The sequence below is a fragment of the Nomascus leucogenys genome, chromosome 14 (assembly GCF_006542625.1).
Source record: "Nomascus leucogenys isolate Asia chromosome 14, Asia_NLE_v1, whole genome shotgun sequence".
In the NCBI taxonomy this organism is placed as follows: domain Eukaryota; kingdom Metazoa; phylum Chordata; class Mammalia; order Primates; family Hylobatidae; genus Nomascus; species Nomascus leucogenys.
The window spans coordinates 766,781-783,837 of record NC_044394.1 but is presented as its reverse complement, the minus strand read 5'-3'; the positions used below and the strand labels follow the sequence as shown (position 1 = coordinate 783,837).

General features: G+C 40.2%; 1 protein-coding gene across 11 annotated transcripts in view; it reads left to right on the top strand.

Moving 5' to 3' along the window:
* SPAG9 (sperm associated antigen 9) overlaps positions 1-17,057 on the top strand; it is a 158,727-nt gene that overhangs the window by 35,391 nt on the left and 106,279 nt on the right. For 10 of the 11 annotated variants that reach the window (XM_030828560.1, XM_030828569.1, XM_030828567.1 and 7 more), the window contains exon 2: positions 2,451-2,571. In XM_030828560.1, the coding sequence (XP_030684420.1) occupies positions 2,451-2,571 (121 nt within the window). Of the gene's footprint in view, positions 1-2,450; positions 2,572-13,470; positions 13,489-17,057 lie in introns of those variants that run through there. The other variant, XM_030828572.1, reaches the window with a different exon arrangement.

The following is a 17,057-nucleotide window of genomic DNA, read 5'->3' as shown; positions in this document are numbered from 1 at the left end:
AAAAAGTTTGAGGACAGTTAAAATAGGTAATAGACTGACAATTTCACATTAAAACTAGGATATATTGTAGCGATACCTAAGTTTTTTGTGAATTATAAATTTTTCTACAAGGGTTTCAGTTTTTTTAACTTGGAAAATTTTCTTCATGTATTCATTTGTTTAACAAATATTTGAGAACCTGCTATGTGCTGCTATCATCATTCTTTGTACTGGGTATACAGCAGTGAACAAAACACAAATCCCTGACTTCATGGAACCCACATTCTAGTGAGGACAGACAAGTAATAAGTAACATTAATTACTAAAATAGCATGTTGGATGAGGTTAAGTACTCAAGAAAATAAACAGGGAGGAGAGATAGGGAGTAGGTATCACAGTTTTTTTTTGTTTTGTTTTGTTTTGTTTTTTGAGACAGTTTTGCTCTGTTGCCCAGGCCAGAATGCACTGCAGTGGCACGATCTAGGCTCACTGCAACCTCCACCTCCTGGGTTCAAGCAATTCTCCTGCCTCAGCCTCCCAAGTAGCCGAGGTTACAGGCATGCGCCCCAGGCCCAGCTAATTTTATATTTTTAGTAGAGACGGGGTTTCTCCATGTTGGTCAGGCTGGTCTCGAACTCCTGACCTTAGGTGATCTGCTTGCCTCAGCCTCCCAAAGTGCTGGGATTACAGGCATGAGCCACTGCTCCTGGCCTACTTTTTTTTTTTTTTTTTTTTTTGAGAGGGGGTCTTGTTCTGTCGCCCAGGCTGGAGTTTAGCGGTGTGATCTCCGCTTACTGTAACCTCCATCTCCTGGGTTCAAGCTATTCTCCTGCCTCAGCCTCTCCAGTAACTGGGATTACAGGAGCCTGCCACCACGCCCAGCTAATTTTTGTATTTTTAGTAGAGACCGAATTTCACCATGTTGGCCAGGCTGGCTGACTTACTTTTTAAAAAATCCTCCTAGATCTTCTAGAATATATTGTAGAAGTATGGAGACTAATTAGGAGACTTTCACTGTTGCAGTAATCCAGGCATTAGATGATGGTGGCACACACCAGGATGGTGGTGGAAATGATGAAAAGCGGTCAGATCTGAAGGTAGATTTGCTGATGGATTGGATATGTGAGGTACTGTAGAAACAGAAGAGTCAAAGCTGACTCCAGAGTTTTGGTCCTGAGCAACTGACCACAGTAATTTAATGAGCTACAGAAGACCAGGAGAGGAGCAAGTTTTCACATGCTAAATTTAAGATGCTTTTTTTTTTTTTTTTTTTTTTTTTTCTGAGATAGAGTCTTGCTCTGTAGCCCAGGCTGGAGTGCAGTGGTGCGATCTTGGCTCACTGCAACTTCCACCTCCCGGGTCCCGGTTCAAGCAACTCTCCTGCCTTAGCCTCCCGAGTGGCTAGGATTGTAGGAACGTGCCACCATGCCCAGCTAATTTTTGTATTTTTAGTGGAGACAGGGTTTCAGCATGTTGGCCAGGTTGGTCTTGAACTCCTGACCTCATGATCTGCTATCCTCAGCCTCCCAAAGTGCTAGGATTACAGGCGTGAGCCACCACGCCCAGCCTTAAGATGCTTTTTAGACAACCAATTGAAGTTTTCTAGTAGGCAGTTGGACATACAAATCTGGAATTCAGGTCTGGGCTAGAGATAGAAATTCAGAAGTTGTCAGCATATAGTTCGTACTTAAAGCCATGAAACTGGATGCGATCACTAGGGAATAAGTGTAAACAAGGAAGAGAAGATGTGTCCAAGGACGGAGCGTGCCAATGTTAAGAAGTGTGGGAGAAAAGGAGGTACTACCAAAGAAGACCAAGAACGAGCAGCAAACAAGAAAACATCCTGGTAGCCAAATTAAAAAAAAAAAAAAAAAAGTTCTAAGGAGAGCGCGATCACTTGTCAGATGTTGCCGATAACAACAATCAAGATGAAGACTGAGGTTTAATGATTGCACTTAGTGTTACTATCCTTGGTGAGAACAGGTTTGGTAAGTTAGATTTGAGTGGTGGAGTTATTCCTGGAACATGTCCTTTTCTTAGGAATTTAAACTCCATGGTTCAGGTGAATCTATGACTGTTAATCACACAACCATTTAACAAATATTTATTGATTATCCCATCATTCTTTTGTTCTCTGTTGTACATGTTATAGATTTTTAAATTGTCTGGAAGTCAAGATGCATATGCAAGTATACAAAAGGGTTTATATATTTGTAGTAAGATGTATATCATATGGAATGCCTATAATATGAAGTGGAAACACCTTAATTATTTTGTTACTTTTTTTCTTCTATATTTGGGAGTTTTTTAAAACTTAATTTTTATAGAAAAACTAAAAATCAACCCAAGGTCATAATTCTGAGATCTAAGTAGTTAATACCTAATTGTGATTATTGATTCCAAGAAATACAGGAGTTGAAAATGTAAAGTTTAATTTCTCTGATTAAATTTATATTGTTCTTCTTTATTAGAAATTCATTGAATTTGAAGACTCTCAAGAACAGGAAAAAAAGGACTTACAGACCCGAGTGGAATCTTTAGAATCTCAAACAAGACAACTTGAGCTGAAAGCGAAAAACTATGCTGACCAGAGTAAGTAAAACATTTCTTCTCATAAGTACACTAAAGACTGGGATTGGCCAGACGTGGTGGCTCACGCCTGTAATCCCAGCACTTTGGGAGGCCGAGGTAGGAGGATCACTTGAGGTCAGGAGTTCAAGACCAGCCTGGTCAACATGGTGAAACCTGGTCTCTACTAAAAATACAAAAATCAGCTGGGCATGGTTGTGCACGCCTGTAATCCCAGCTACTTGGGAGGCTGAGGCACGAGAACCATTTGAATCCGGGAGGCGGAGGCTGCAGTAAGCCAAGATGGTGCCACTGCACTCCAGCTTGAGCAACAGAATGAAACTGTGTCCTTCCACCCCCCCCAGAAAAAAAAAAAAAAGTTGGCTCTAATGGTGCAATGACTCATCCTGAAATTCGACTAAGGTTCTAAATACAAACTTGGAATTGTCATACCAGACTCAAGAGTGAAAGCTAGGACCTAGGGTTAGTTCTTTTTTATTCACATTTTCACATGGTACCCATGTGTGCAGAAGTGACTAAACCAGATATATCTATCAGACTCACTTCTTCAATTTAGATCTCAGCCTTTGTTTGTAGTTAACATTATGCTGTAACCATTATGCAAGTGTGTGTGTGTGTGTGTGTGTGTGTGTGTGTGTGGATCATTTCCTCTAATTTTGATCAAGTACACAAAGCTCCATTTTTTCTGTTTTGCTTTGAAATATAAAAATGTAAGGTAAACTTACAGCTTTGAAGTATGTATTTAAAAATTACCTAAGCATGTAATTAGATACTAGAGAAAAAAAAGTACTGAATCCTCTTTTTTGCTCCTTTTTAATGGAAAAATGGGGCCATTTGGGGGAACAGAACTTCATTTTTCAGAATCACTTTATTTTTAATATAATTTCATATTTTCTTGGTTTTTAAAATTATTGTTTCAAACCTCAAGGATGGTTTTCTCCTTTTGGCTAATAAAAACAGACCTAATTAAGTCAAAATTAGAAAAAAAAAGGTGAGAAACTTTATGGCCTATTTTCATGTCTGATATAGGTAGGCAGACAATTCTCTGCTTTTCTCCCAGCATTGTAAACTTTCAGAATCCTAGGGAGCAAAGGATGGCCAGGCAGCTACTCTATCCACATTACTCATTAAGGCTACATAGTGACACCAGCTATAAAGGTACAGCCATTCATGATGGAATGCCTTCACCAGCAGTCTTGGGCCGTGTGTGAGAACTGACTGTTCTCTCTAGTACTCTGGAAAGACGGAATAGAGCTAAATTAAAACCACTGGAAATCTGGAGTTCAAGCATTCTAGAATTCAAGGAAAACTCAAGAGGCTATTAAGCAGATGTCCCAGAAGAGGGCCAGTGGATGTTTGGTAACAGAAGCCAACTTGAGCGAGAGAAAATGAGCCATGTGTCATGCTTTGTATTTTTAGGCTTGTGGATACCCAGAGTTGTTGGATACCTTTGTTAACATTGAATGCATTAAGTGACTTCTATGATTTCTACCATAGAAATTTGAGGTTTGCTGGGTGTGATGGCTCACGGCTGTAATCCCAACACTTCGGGAGGCAAAGATGGGAGGATTGCTTGAGCCTTGGAGTTTGAGACCAGCCTGAGCAAGACAGCAAGATCCTGTCTTTATGATAAAAAAATTAAGAAAACAAGGCCAGGCACGTTGATTCACACTTGTAATCCCAGCACTTTGGGAAGCTGCTGAGGTGTGCAGATTGCTTGAGCTCAGGGGTTCGAGACCAGCCTGGGCAACATGGTGAAACTCCGTCTCTACCAAAAATACAAAGATTAGCTGGGTATGATGGTGCGCACCTGTAGTCCCAGCTATTTGGGAGGCTGAGGTGGGAGGATCGCTTGAGTTTGGGAGGCTGAGGTGGGATGATCGCTTGAGCTTGGGAGGTGGAGGTTGCAGTGAGCTGAGATTGTACCACTACACTCCAGGCTGGGTAAGAGAGTGAGACCCTGTCTCAAAAGAATAAAAAAATTTGAAGTCTTAGAGCACTGCATGATGGACTCCACAGGGCACCCACTAATAGATACAGTACTGGAGTCACATTACTATGAGTACCACTCATCTGGAGAAATCTTTTTTTTTTGAGACGGAGTCTTGTTCTATTGCCCAGGCTGGAGTGCAGTGGCGTGACCTTGGCTCACTGCAACCTCCGCCTCTGGGGTCAAGTGATTCTCCTGCCTCAGCCTCCTAAGTAGCTGGGACTAGAGGCATGCACCACCACGCCTGGCTAATTTTTGTATTTTTAGTAGAGACGGAGTTTCACCGTGTTGGTCACGCTTGTCTTGAACTCCCAACCTCAGGTGATCTGCCTGCCTCAGCCTCCCAAAGTACTGGGATTACAGGTGTGAGCCACCGCGCCCAGCCTGGGTACCAAGTTTTCAATAAGAAATTATTATTTATTGAAACCGGGTCTCACTCTGTCTAACGTGTGCAGTGGCAGGATCCCTGTTCACTGTGACTTATGCTTCCTGGGCTCAATCGATCCTCTAGCCTCAGCCTCCTGAGTAGCTGAGACTACAGTCACAAGCCACCATGCCTGGCTACTTTTTGTATTTTTTGTAGAGACAGGGTTTCGCCATGTTGCCCAGGCTGGTCTTGAACTCCTGAGCTCAAAGCAGTCTGCCCGCCTCAGCCTCCCAAAGTGCTGGCATTACAGGCATGAGCCACCTTGCCCAGCCTGAAAGAAATTTTTTTTCTTTTTCTTTTTTTCTTTTCCTTTGTTTTGAGATGGAGTCTTGCTCTGTCGCCCAGGCTGGAGTGCAGTGGCACGATCTGGGCTCACGGCAACCTCCGCCTCCTGGATTCAAGTGATTCTCCTGCCTCAGCCTTCCGAGTAGCTGGTATTACAGGTGCCTGCCATCACCCCCGGCTAATTTTTTGTGTTTTTAGTAAAGACAGGGCTTCACTGTGTTAGCCAGGATGGTCTCAATCTCCTGACCTCGTGATCCACCTGCCTCGGCCTCCTAAAGTGCTGGATCTTTTTCTTTTTTTCTCAGAGACTATGTCTGGCTCTGTCTCCCAGTGTGGAGTACAGTGAAACGATCATAGCTCACTGCATCCTTGAACTCCCAGGCTCAAGTGATCCTCCCACCTCAGCCTCCCAAATAGCTGGAACTACAGGCATGAGCCACCATGCCTGGCTAATTTTAAAATTTTTTGTAGAGATGGGGTCTTGTTATGTTGTTCAAGCTGGTCTCAAACTCCTGGTCTCAAGTGATCCTTGCACCTTGGCCCCCCAAATGCTGAGATTACGGGTGTAAGCCACTGTGCTCGACCAGAATTCCTTTTTTGACTTGGAAAGGAATTCCTTGTCTAAAATCGTTTTATGATGCATTAAGTAATTGGCTTCTGTGATTAGAGGAAGAATTACCTTATACTTGAAATTGCATTTTTGCTATCAAAGTACCTTTAAAATGTCTCACACTCAAAAAAGAAGCAGAAGATACTGCTTTTTTTCACAGAAGTATCTAAGTGGAATGAATTACTAATTATTTTACATCCATTATCCCTTTTATTACTAAATTTAAAAAATCTGTTTCCTGTTCCTTTCTAGTAAATGTAAAAAAAAAATAGTGTTTCTTTTCTTCTTTTTTTTTTTTTTTTTTTTTTTTTGAGATGGAGTCTGGCTCTGTTGCCCAGGCTGGAGTTCAATGGCGTGATATTGGCTCACTGCAACCTCCGCCTCCCAGGTTCAAGTGATTTTCCTGCCTCAGCCTCCCGAGTAGCTGGGATTACAGGCACCCGTCATTATGCCTGGCTAATTTTTGTATATTTGTAGAGACGGGGTTTCACTATGTTGGCCAGGCTGGTCTTGAACTCCTGACCTCAGTTGATCCACCTGCCTCGGCCTCCCAAAGTGCTGGGATTACAGGCATGAACCACTGTGCCCGGCCTAGTGTTTTCTTAATTAAGGGAAGTGATCAATTTAGGGGACTATTTGAGTATGCCAGTTTTTTTTTCATTGTCCCAGATTTGTTATCCAGTCCAGAGAGTCATACCTTTTTTGGAATTCTTATGTTCTGTGGTATCCATCTTCTCATTCCTCTCTCCAAAAGCATTAATTATGTTTTCCATTTTAATTCAAAGACTTTATAAAAATGAGATCATTTAAAAATAATTGACAATACTCTAGGGAAGGGAGGAAGAAATTCTTCATCAAGTATTAGATATGGTCTTGAGCTTAATTTGATCTAAAAACTTTATTTTTGTTATGAATATATTATCCTTCAAAGAATTTCTCCCCTGGGAGTCTGCTCTTCCTTTCTGAAATAAAGCTTGCTGTATAAAGAACAATTAAGGAACTTACAAACTGTGGTTAATCAAAATTGGCCGTTCAGATGCACGAAGTTGATAACACGAAATCTTTTTCTATGAACTGAGTTATTTTTTGAGCTGGACTCTTGCTCTGTCGCCCAGACTGGAGTGCAGTGGCACCATCTCGCTTCACTGCAACCTCTGCTTCCTGGGTTCAAGCAATTCTCCTGCCTCAGCCTGCCGAGTAGCTGGGATTACAGGCATACACCACCACGCTTGGCTAATTTTTGTATTACAATTTTTTTTTTTTTTTTTTTGGACGGAGTCTCGCTCTGTCGCCCAGTCTGGACTGCAGTGGTGCGATCTCGGCTAACTGCAAGCTCCGCCTCCCGGGTTCCCGCCATTCTCCTGCCTCAGCCTCCCGAGTAGTGGGGACTACAGGCGCCCGCCACCACGCCTGGCTGATTTTTTGTATTTTTAGTAGAGACGGGATTTCACTGTGTTAGCCAGGATGGTCTCGATCTCCTGACCTCGTGATCCCCACCCGCCTCGGCCTCCCTAAGTGCTGGGATTACAGGTGTGAGCCACTGCGCCTGGCCTAATTTTTGTATTTTTAGTAGAGACGGGGTTTCACCATATTGGCCAGGCTGGTCTCGAACTCCTGACCTTGTGATCCGCCCACCTCAGCCTCCCAAAGTGTTGGGATTACAGGAGTGAGCCACCGTGCCCGGCCTGACTCATCTTTTATTAATGCTTTGGAACTTACTCCCTTCTCCTGTTTTTGAAATTGGAGTCTTTTTCTCTTTTCTAGTGAATTGTTTTCTTTCTCTTCCTTCCGTTTTTTTCTAAGCCTTAACTGGTGTAATATGAATTCTAAGTGTATCTTAAATTTTCTTCATAGTTTTTATTTTACCACACTTAAACATTCCCCCAGTTTTTCTGGGGGGAAATTATTTGACTGTTTTTTCACTTTACCACCTTAGCTTTTTTTTTTTTTAATCTCCAGTATGAATCAAAGCTTCTTATTTTTAATTTTAAAAATTACTTATTTCCTAATTTTTTTGAGACATTGCAGCTCTATTGCCAAGGCTGGAATGCAGTGGTGTGATCATGGCTCACTGTAGCCTCAACCTCCCAGGCTGAACCAGTACTCTCACCTCAGCCCCAAGTAGCTGGGACTACAAGCGCATGCCACCACACGTGGCTAATTGTTTTTTTTTTTTTTTTTTTTTTTTGAGACGGAGTCTTGCTCTGTTGCCCAGGCTGGAGTGCAGTGGCGCTATCTTGGCTCACTGCAAGCTCCGCCTCCCGGGTTCATGCCATTCTCCTGCCTCAGCCTCCCGAGTAGCTGGGACTACAGGCGCCCAACACCACACCCGGCTAATTTTTGCATTTTTTCAGTAGAGATGGAGTTTCACCGTGTTAGCCAGGCTGGCCTCGAACTCCTGACCTCTGGTGATCCGCCCACCTCAGCCTCCCAAAATGCTGGGATTACAGGCATGAGCCACCTTGCCCGGCCAAAGTTTTGTGTTTTTTGTAGAGCCAAGGTTTTGCCATGTTGCCTAGGCTGGTCTCAAACTCCTAGGCTCAACAATCTGCTCGCTTTGATCTCCCTCATGTTAGAATTACAGGCATTAGCCACTGTGCACAGCCTAAAAACTTCTTATTTTTTAAAAAGGTGATGTAGGAAGTAATCTTTAAGTATCATTAGTTCCCTATACTGTTGGAAAATCAAGATTGGGAATGACTGCTTTTTAAAAGATGAAAACAAATTGAAATAAATGTTATGTCAGGAGTTCATTAATTCTTGTTTTGTATAATAGAAAACAGATGATCTGGACTATCTAATCTCAATGTGACTGATTTTTTTTTTTTTTTTTTTTGAGAAGAGTCTCACTCTGTCGCGCAGGTTGGAGTGCAGTGGCGCGATCTCGGCTCACTGCAACTTCCACCTCCCAGGTTTAAGCAGTTCTTTCTGCCTCAGCCTCTTGAGTAGCTGGGACTTCAGGTGCATGCCACCACATCTGGCTAATTTTTGTATTTTTAGTAGAGATGGAGTTTCACACTTTTGGCCAGGCTGGTCTTGAACTCCTGACCTCAGGTGATACGCTCACCTCGGCCTCCCAAAGTGCTGGAATTACAAGCATGAACCACTACACCCGGCCTGATTTTTTGTTTTTTAAATAAAATATGAGACCAGGCACGGTGGTTCATGCCTGTAATCCCAGCACTTTGGGAGGCCGAGGCAGGCATATCACCTCAGGTCCGGAGTTCAAGACTAGCTTAGCCAAAAGGGTGAAACTCCGTCTCTACTAAAAATACAAAAATTAGCCAGGTGTGGTGGCGCATGCCTGTAACCCCAGCTACTTGGGAGGCTGAGGCAGGAGAATTGCTTGAACCTGGGAGGCAGAGGTTGCATTGAGCCAAGATCACGCCACTGCACTCCAGCCTGGGCAACAAAGCAAGACTCCGTCTAAAACAAAAAAAGAAAATATGAATTTTGTGACAAAGTAAATGTAACCCAACATTTAATTTAAAATAAACATTTATTTAGGGGCACTGAGATGACTGTTGGCAGTACCTGTAGTGGGAGGAGAGGTGAATGCAATTTTTTTTCTGAGTGCCATTTGTTTGAGTGCTGGATGCCTTTTCTAGTTTTTGTGTTTTTACAGTGTATTAGTGTCTTTAATTTTAAAAGACTGAGTTTGTCAATTCTCATGAACATATTTTAGGGGCACATATCCCTTTTAAAAAATAGCCACAATAAAAATTCAAGTTCTGCTCTAAAGACTACTTCCTTTGTTAAAAGGGGAAATTTTGGTTAAAGTTATTTGAGAAGCAAGAAAAAGTAAAGAAATAGGAACTGAATTAAAAGACACACTTTACAGCTTTTGATAGTATGGAATCTGTCATGTTGCATGATTTAACAATGTTGAAAAGTTGAGTCTATAATACGTTTTTTAACAATTTTTGGTGATGTTTGATTTAGGAGATTTCTGATTACTTTTCAAAATCTAAACCAATATAAGAAATATTTTTTTACTTTTTCCAACATGAATAAAGGATTTTTTAAAATGCTGTATATCGTTCCTTATCTGGGAGTAGCAATAATACTTCCTGTTAATATCTTATGAACCTTAAGAAGAGTCTGTAATCGCTTCTCGGCCTTTTGGCTAAGATCAAGTGTAAGAAGAGTCTGTAATCTATATTGTGTGGAATAAGGAAGTTGTGAATTGAGAAAGCCTTGTTGGTGCTTTTCAAGTGTGTAAGGAGTGTAATCAACTTTGCCATTCATAGTGTGGCAGTAATAGGTCTTTGTCAGAAAGTACTTTTTATATTTATTGTCTCTGTTGTATGTTGTGTATTTCTATCTTGTAAGCCAAATATTATCTAAAATTTGAGTCAAGCAAGTATAGATATTTTAATAGAGTTGAAAATATTAAACTAGTCCAGTATGCCTAGCATTCTGCCTGGGTATGGTTGTGGTACACGAGTGTGATATGGTCCTTGTGGTCAAAGAAGTCATAGTTTAGTGGGGGGAGGAAGGGGAAGATTATGTATATGGCCTACTAGTCTTTTTCCCATATATATTATATTTTATATGATTGCGGTTAGGATGTATATTTAATTTTGTATCTTTTCCTTAACATTATCATAAGTATTTTTCCTTGTTGTATAATCTTCATTATTATTTTTATGTCCACATAAATCCACTATCCAGAAGCTATGCCATCTGTTAACAATTTTTGTTTTCCCTGAGGACTATGCTTTATTTTTTCCTCTTATGAGGATTATTTAATGGCCACTGTGTTTTTTACCATGGCAGCCCAGAAACAGAACAACCGTTGAAATGCAACCATAACAACTAGTTTGAACCTTACCTGGTTGGCATATTTAAATTGTTTTTTTTTTCTTCATCCACGTTTTATACATGTATAATGAATATATTATGCTCTATTGTAAACTGTCTCAAATCCTTTGTGGAATGAAGAGGTGAATCAGGGTAAAATAAATGTAAGAAATTTAAAATACAAAAACCAAAAACTTCTGTTGGTTGGTTGGTCATTTTTTCTGGTATACTGAATCATATTGCGGTAAATATTTTTTTTACATCTACAAGTTTTCCCTTCTGTTGGTAGTTTTCTTACAATATATTTAAGGAAGTAGGTCAAGGAATTTTAGTGGTTCTTGGCATATAATAGCTTGGCCATTTCTAATGTGAATAGAATTGGAGAAGTAAGGATTAGTAGCAAATTCCATTTTGCTTGTCATAACTTATGAATTTGAACCGTTATTTACAGCATATTAGCACACAGAGCCGATATAGAATCATTTATTATTTGATTCTCTCTTAGGAAGCTTCTGTTGCCCTCAGGCTCCTTGGATTTACAACTTATTTTTCCCTGAGTATAGAGCCATTGCCTTTGTGGAGAAGATGAAAAGATTTAGATGACAGTGATTTTTTTTTTTAGTGGGTACTTCTTAATTTGGTGGCTATGTTTTTTGGGGGAGTAAGTTTTTTTTTTTTAAGAGATGAGGGTCTAATTCCTGTGTTTAAGCGATCCTCCCACCTCAGCCTCCCGAGTAACTGAGATTACAGGTGTATGCCACTGCACCCATGGCTGTGATTTTAAGCTATTATGTTTAGACTCTTCTTTAATTCCGCCCTTCCTTCCTTTAAATGAAAATTCATCTTTGAATTAAATGGAAAAATGTTGTTGGCACTGCAGTCAAATGTGTTAGATCCTTATACTTTGACCTTTCTACCCTTTTCGTCCCCCATATAACATTCCTTTGCTTTTTACATCTTGTGTCAAGATCTTAGTCTAGTAAAATACCTGCAAGTCTTCACTTTGAAACATTATTATTAGAAGGAAAACACTTCTTATTTCTTGGTCATAAGAATAAGCACTCCACTAGATAGAAGGCTGGGGGAGATATTAACATAAACAATAACATAATTTTTATTTTAAAGGAATTTTTAATTTTTATTTAATTAATTTTATTTAAAGGAATTAAATAAGGCTTAAAACAGACCTTCAACACAAGGTGATTGATAAATTAAGAATTTTCACAGCGCATAAATCATTTTAAAGTTGCCAAGTGTCATTTCATATCAAAATTAATATTTGAGAGAGCCTAAATATTTTCTGTCACTGCTTTTCAAATCACCTAAAAAAATACGTTCAGGCCTGTACAAAACTTTGTCAGATCCTTTACTGTGCTTTGTGATTAGCAATCAGTGTTAGTATTTTCAAAAAATTGAATAATACTGTAATAGGACACTTTTTCCACTTTAGTTCTATGTCAATAGGCAATTCCTTCTACATAATTTTAAGAATGATAAAAGTAGATTACGATGATTTATATTATATATATTTTAATGATGATATGTGTTTTTGTTGAAAGTATTTTTTTAATGAGGCAGCTTTAGGAGTTTGAATTATATCTTTTGGTTTTAAAAGAATGACAAGTTAATTATTTAGAAAGCTACTTTTAGTCTGTTTAATCAGAATCTAGTTCTTCGCAATACTAAGAATATCTATATATTTAATAAACTATATATCAGCTATTTTTTATTTAGAGCCTACATATGAGTGGGAAAGTAGGAAATTAGGCACAAGATAGTTTTTGCAAACACTAACATTACTTCTGCTTCATTAGGTAATACTTGTGGTCTTTAGCTGTTTTATGTTTTATTATCTGTTTTTGGGCTCTTTCATTTTTGTAGTCTAGTGTTGTCTATTGAGAACCTTAAAGTTGTAATTTATAATTAATATCTAGAACTAAAGGTATCAGAAAATTAAGTTTATGAGTAAGAGTTAAAGGATTTCTGGTGATTTGCTTAGAGAACAGGGAAAATACGAATAATTTGATTATTCTTTCAAACATATAAAGGGATGGATAAGGAGCATAGCAAGCTGTTTGTCTGTTATTTTGGAAGATTAAGTGAGAGAAAATGAATTTTTTGGCTTTGGTTGGTCATGAGGAAGTATTTCTTGGCCATGAGGGTGATACGCAGGAATATGTGCAGAAGTTAAGTGTGGACTGTCCCTGCATAGAGACTTCAGGTAGGAGAATCATTAACTTTGTTGTGGATGGCTTAGGTAACGTCTTCAAGACAGAGATCTGTCAGATCACTAGAAATTTCTATCGCTGGGATTCTTTGAAGTTATCCTACTCTGTTTTGAGAATATGATCACTGATTCATGGTAGCTTTAAAACATGTATAATTTCACATTGTGTCATTGATTAATAACATATCTGAAAATTTTTTGAAGTTGAGAGATATGGTAAAGGACTTAGTTGGTGAGGAGAGGTTGTTATTACTGTTTTGATGTGGTTGTCTGAGATTTCTTTGCTCTTAAGTCAGCCTTGCTTACCTGTTGGGACTTCTGATGCTAAATTGTTCAAGAAGTTTCTGAAAGACCACATGTCAATCTTCTGAGGCCCAGCAACAGTTGGACTATCTGCCTTCCAGGAACAGTAAAAACTGATGATTCCTTTTGAGAAGGCAAATAATGAGTTGGATATGGCATTCTAGCAGGTCTGTTTCTCTTTCTTCCCCCCGTAGGCCTATCAGCAGTCTGATGGGGCAGAAGACAACAGAGATGGAAGGTGTTCCAAACTTGGCAAAGGCCATCAATCTCAGGAGGTAAGCTCTGATTTTGAGCCGGCAGAGCAGGTGGCTCTTCCTGCCTTAATCTTATCCTCTTGCTTTTTGGAAAGATGGATAGAAAGAGAGCTCAAAATGAGGCTGAAGTATCTCCATTCATTATTATAAAGGGGAAATTTTGGATTTGTCTTTTGATTGTTCTTTTTTCTTGCCCCCTCACCTTTTTTTTTTTTAGATAACATGATTTGCCTTTTTTTTTTTTAACTCCCCAGAAAATTAGCAATTTTAAAAATGGCAGTTACTTATCAGTTGTTTTGGGATAGGATGAACAGAATCTTGTTTATTTCCAGTTAATCTCGGCTTGGAGCTTGTTTTGATGAGTAAAATAACAAGGTTTAGAATTTTCCCTGAGATCGTTTTGAAGTTTAGGTTTACATGATAACTATTAAACAAGAAATGACCTTTTAATACACTTCAAATGGAATGCAGCAATATAGGCGTAGGTTAACTTCATGGTACTTGAGGCTTTCGAGGATGTCTATGGTCCTTGCCAGGCGGGCTTTTCTTTCCTGCTTTCCCCTTCCCTTCTACTTCCTTTTCTTTTCCCTTTAACTGATTCCTTAGTGGCATTCAGGACTTTAAAGAGATGGCTCTTCCACATGTTAAAGTGACTTCTCAAAAGTGTTTATACCATCTTACGGGAGTTAGGCCTTGAGTAAGCTGAGTTCATTGGATATGTTGTTGTTCTGAGTTATTGTAAGTATTTTCAGAAAAGAAAGGTTCTGAATTTGTATTATTTGATCTTGGTGTATGTATGTATATTTTCTATGTATTATATGATCAATTATATATGATCTTTGTGTTACATGATTTATATTGTAAGTACCTACAAAGATAATAATAAAATTTAAGATCACAGTATCGGTAAAGAAAACATGAAATACACAAAGTCATAAAACAGTTTCTGTTCAGGTTCTTGCTGTAGGTGTTAGGCAGGAGAGAATATACCACCAGAATAACATTCAGAAAATCATTTATAGTAACAGACGTAAACTATCCTTTTTTTTTTGAGACGGACTCTTGCTCTGTCGCGAGGCTAGAGCGCAGTGGTGTAATCTCGGCTCACTGCAGCCCCCACCTCCCAGGTTCAAGCGATTCCCCTGCCTCAGCCTCCCTAGTAGCTGGGACTACAGGAGTGTGCCACCATGCCTGGCTAATTTTTTGTATTTTAGTAGAGACGGGGTTTTACCATGTTGGCCAGGATGGTCTTGATCTCAGGGTTTCACCATGTTGACCAGGATGGTCTCGATCTTCTGACCTTGTGATCTGCCCGCCTTGGCCTCCCAAAGTGCTGGGATTACAGGCGTGAGCCGCCGCGCCTGGTCTTTTTTTTTTTTTTTTTTTTTTGAGACAGAGTCTCACTCTGTCACCCAGCCTGGAGTACAATGCCATGATCTTGGCTCACTGCAGCCTCTGCCTCCTGGGTTCAAGCAATTCTCCTGTCTCAGCCTCCCGAATAGCCGAAGTAAACTATTCTTAAAACATAATGGGGACTGGAGGCAATGGCTCACACCTGTAATCTCAGTATTTTGGAAAGCTGAGGTGGGAGGAGCGCCTGAGACCAGGAGTTCGAGATCAGCCTGGGCAACATAGTGAGACCTTGTCTCTACAAAAAATCAAAAAATTATCTTGGCCTGGTGGCACACGCCTATAGTGCCAACTGTTTGGGAAGATCACTTGAGCCTGGAGGATTGCTTGAGCCCAGGAAGTCAAGGCTGCAGTGAGCTGTGATTGTGCCATTGCACTCCAGCCTGGGAAACAGGACAAGACCCTGTCTCAAGAAGAAAAAAAAAAAAAATCGTAATGGGGTAACATACCTTTGATAATTTGGAATGCTAACTTTTTTTTTTTTTTTTTTTTTGAGACAGAGTCTCACTCTGTCGCCCAGGCTGGAGTGCAGTGGCGCGATCTCGGCTCACTGCAAGCTCCGCCTCCCAGGTTCACGCCATTCTCCTGCCTCAGCCTCTCCGAGTAGCTGGGACTACAGGTGCCTGCCACCACGCCCGGCTAATTTTTTTTTTTGTATTTTTTAGTAGAGACGGGGTTTCACCGTGGTCTCGATCTCCTGACCTTGTGATCCGCCCGCCTCGGCCTCCCAAAGTGCTGGGATTACAAGCGTGAGCCACTGCGCCCGGCCTGGAATGCTAACTTTTAAGAGGATTTCAGTACATGTTTATAAGCTGATATATGTTAAGCTAACTGTAGTTGCTATAGCGAACTAGCCACAAAAATTATATATTAATGACTCAAGTGTTATTTCTTGCTTACGTAAAGTTTAAAAAGTGGATGTTTCAGATAAGTGGGTGGCTTTTGTGGAGACATGGGCATTTCCCCCTTTATAGCTTCTAAGTTTGTCTTACCTCCATTAAGTTGGAGGAAGGGTAAAGGGCATGGTTCATCGTGTGTGGAGGGTTTTTACTGGACCAGGCCTAGGAGTAGCACACATCACTTTTACTACTACTTCATTGGCTATAAGTTAATCAGAAGCTACCTGCAGGGGCTGGGATGGATAGCCTAGCTATTTGTCCAAGCAAAAGAGGAAACTTTTGGTTAACATCTGGCCAGTCTTTGCCTCAGCTTAACAGCCTTAGTAGGGGCCATTAGTATGTTATTTTGCCCAAGTGTTGAGGCAAAGGAATGATTCTGCCTAAGGCTTAGCAACATCTGCCTATTCTTTCTACTGTGAATTATCTGAGGATAATTTTAATGAACTGTCCTTCTCTTATAGCATAAATGTTGATATTTTTCTTTTTGATCCCTTACCATTTGACTTTTTCTTTAAAAAATAGGTTATTAAATGAAGAATTAATTTCCTCATACTTGTGTTAAGGGATAGGTTTCAAATGACTCTTTCTAAAATTGAAATCCAGGCTGCGCCTGGTGGCTCGTGCCTATAATTCCAGGACTTTGGGAGGCTGAGGCAGGAGGATTGCTTGAGCCCAGGAGTTCATAACCAGCCTGGTTAAAATAGCGAGACCCTGTCTCTATTTAAAAATAAAATTAAATTAAAAATTGAAATCGAATTCACATATCATGAAATCCACCATTTTATTTTATTTATTTATATATATATTTTTTGAGATGGAATTTTGTTCTAGTTGCCCAGGCTGGAGTGCAATGGTGCGATCTCAGCTCACTGCAACCTTCGCCTCCCAGATTCAAGCAATTTTCCTGCCTCAGCCTCCTCAGTAGCCAGGATTACAGGCACCTGCCACCATGCCCGGCTAGTTTTTTGTATTTTTAGTAGAGACGGGGTTTCATCATGTTGGCCAGGCTGGTCTCGAACTCCTGATCTCAGGTGATCTGTCCGCCTTGGCCTCCCAAAGTGCTGGGATTACAGGCCTGAGCCACCGCACCCGGCCAAAATTCACCATTTTGAAGTGTACAATTCAGCGGTTTTTAGTACAATTTTCAAGGTTTTACAACCGCCACCACTAATCCCAGAACATTTCTGTCACCCCAAGAAGAACCACCCCCTCATACCTGTTACACTTACTCCTGCTTTTCTGCTTCCCCTTGTCCCTGAAAACCACTAATCTAATTTTTGT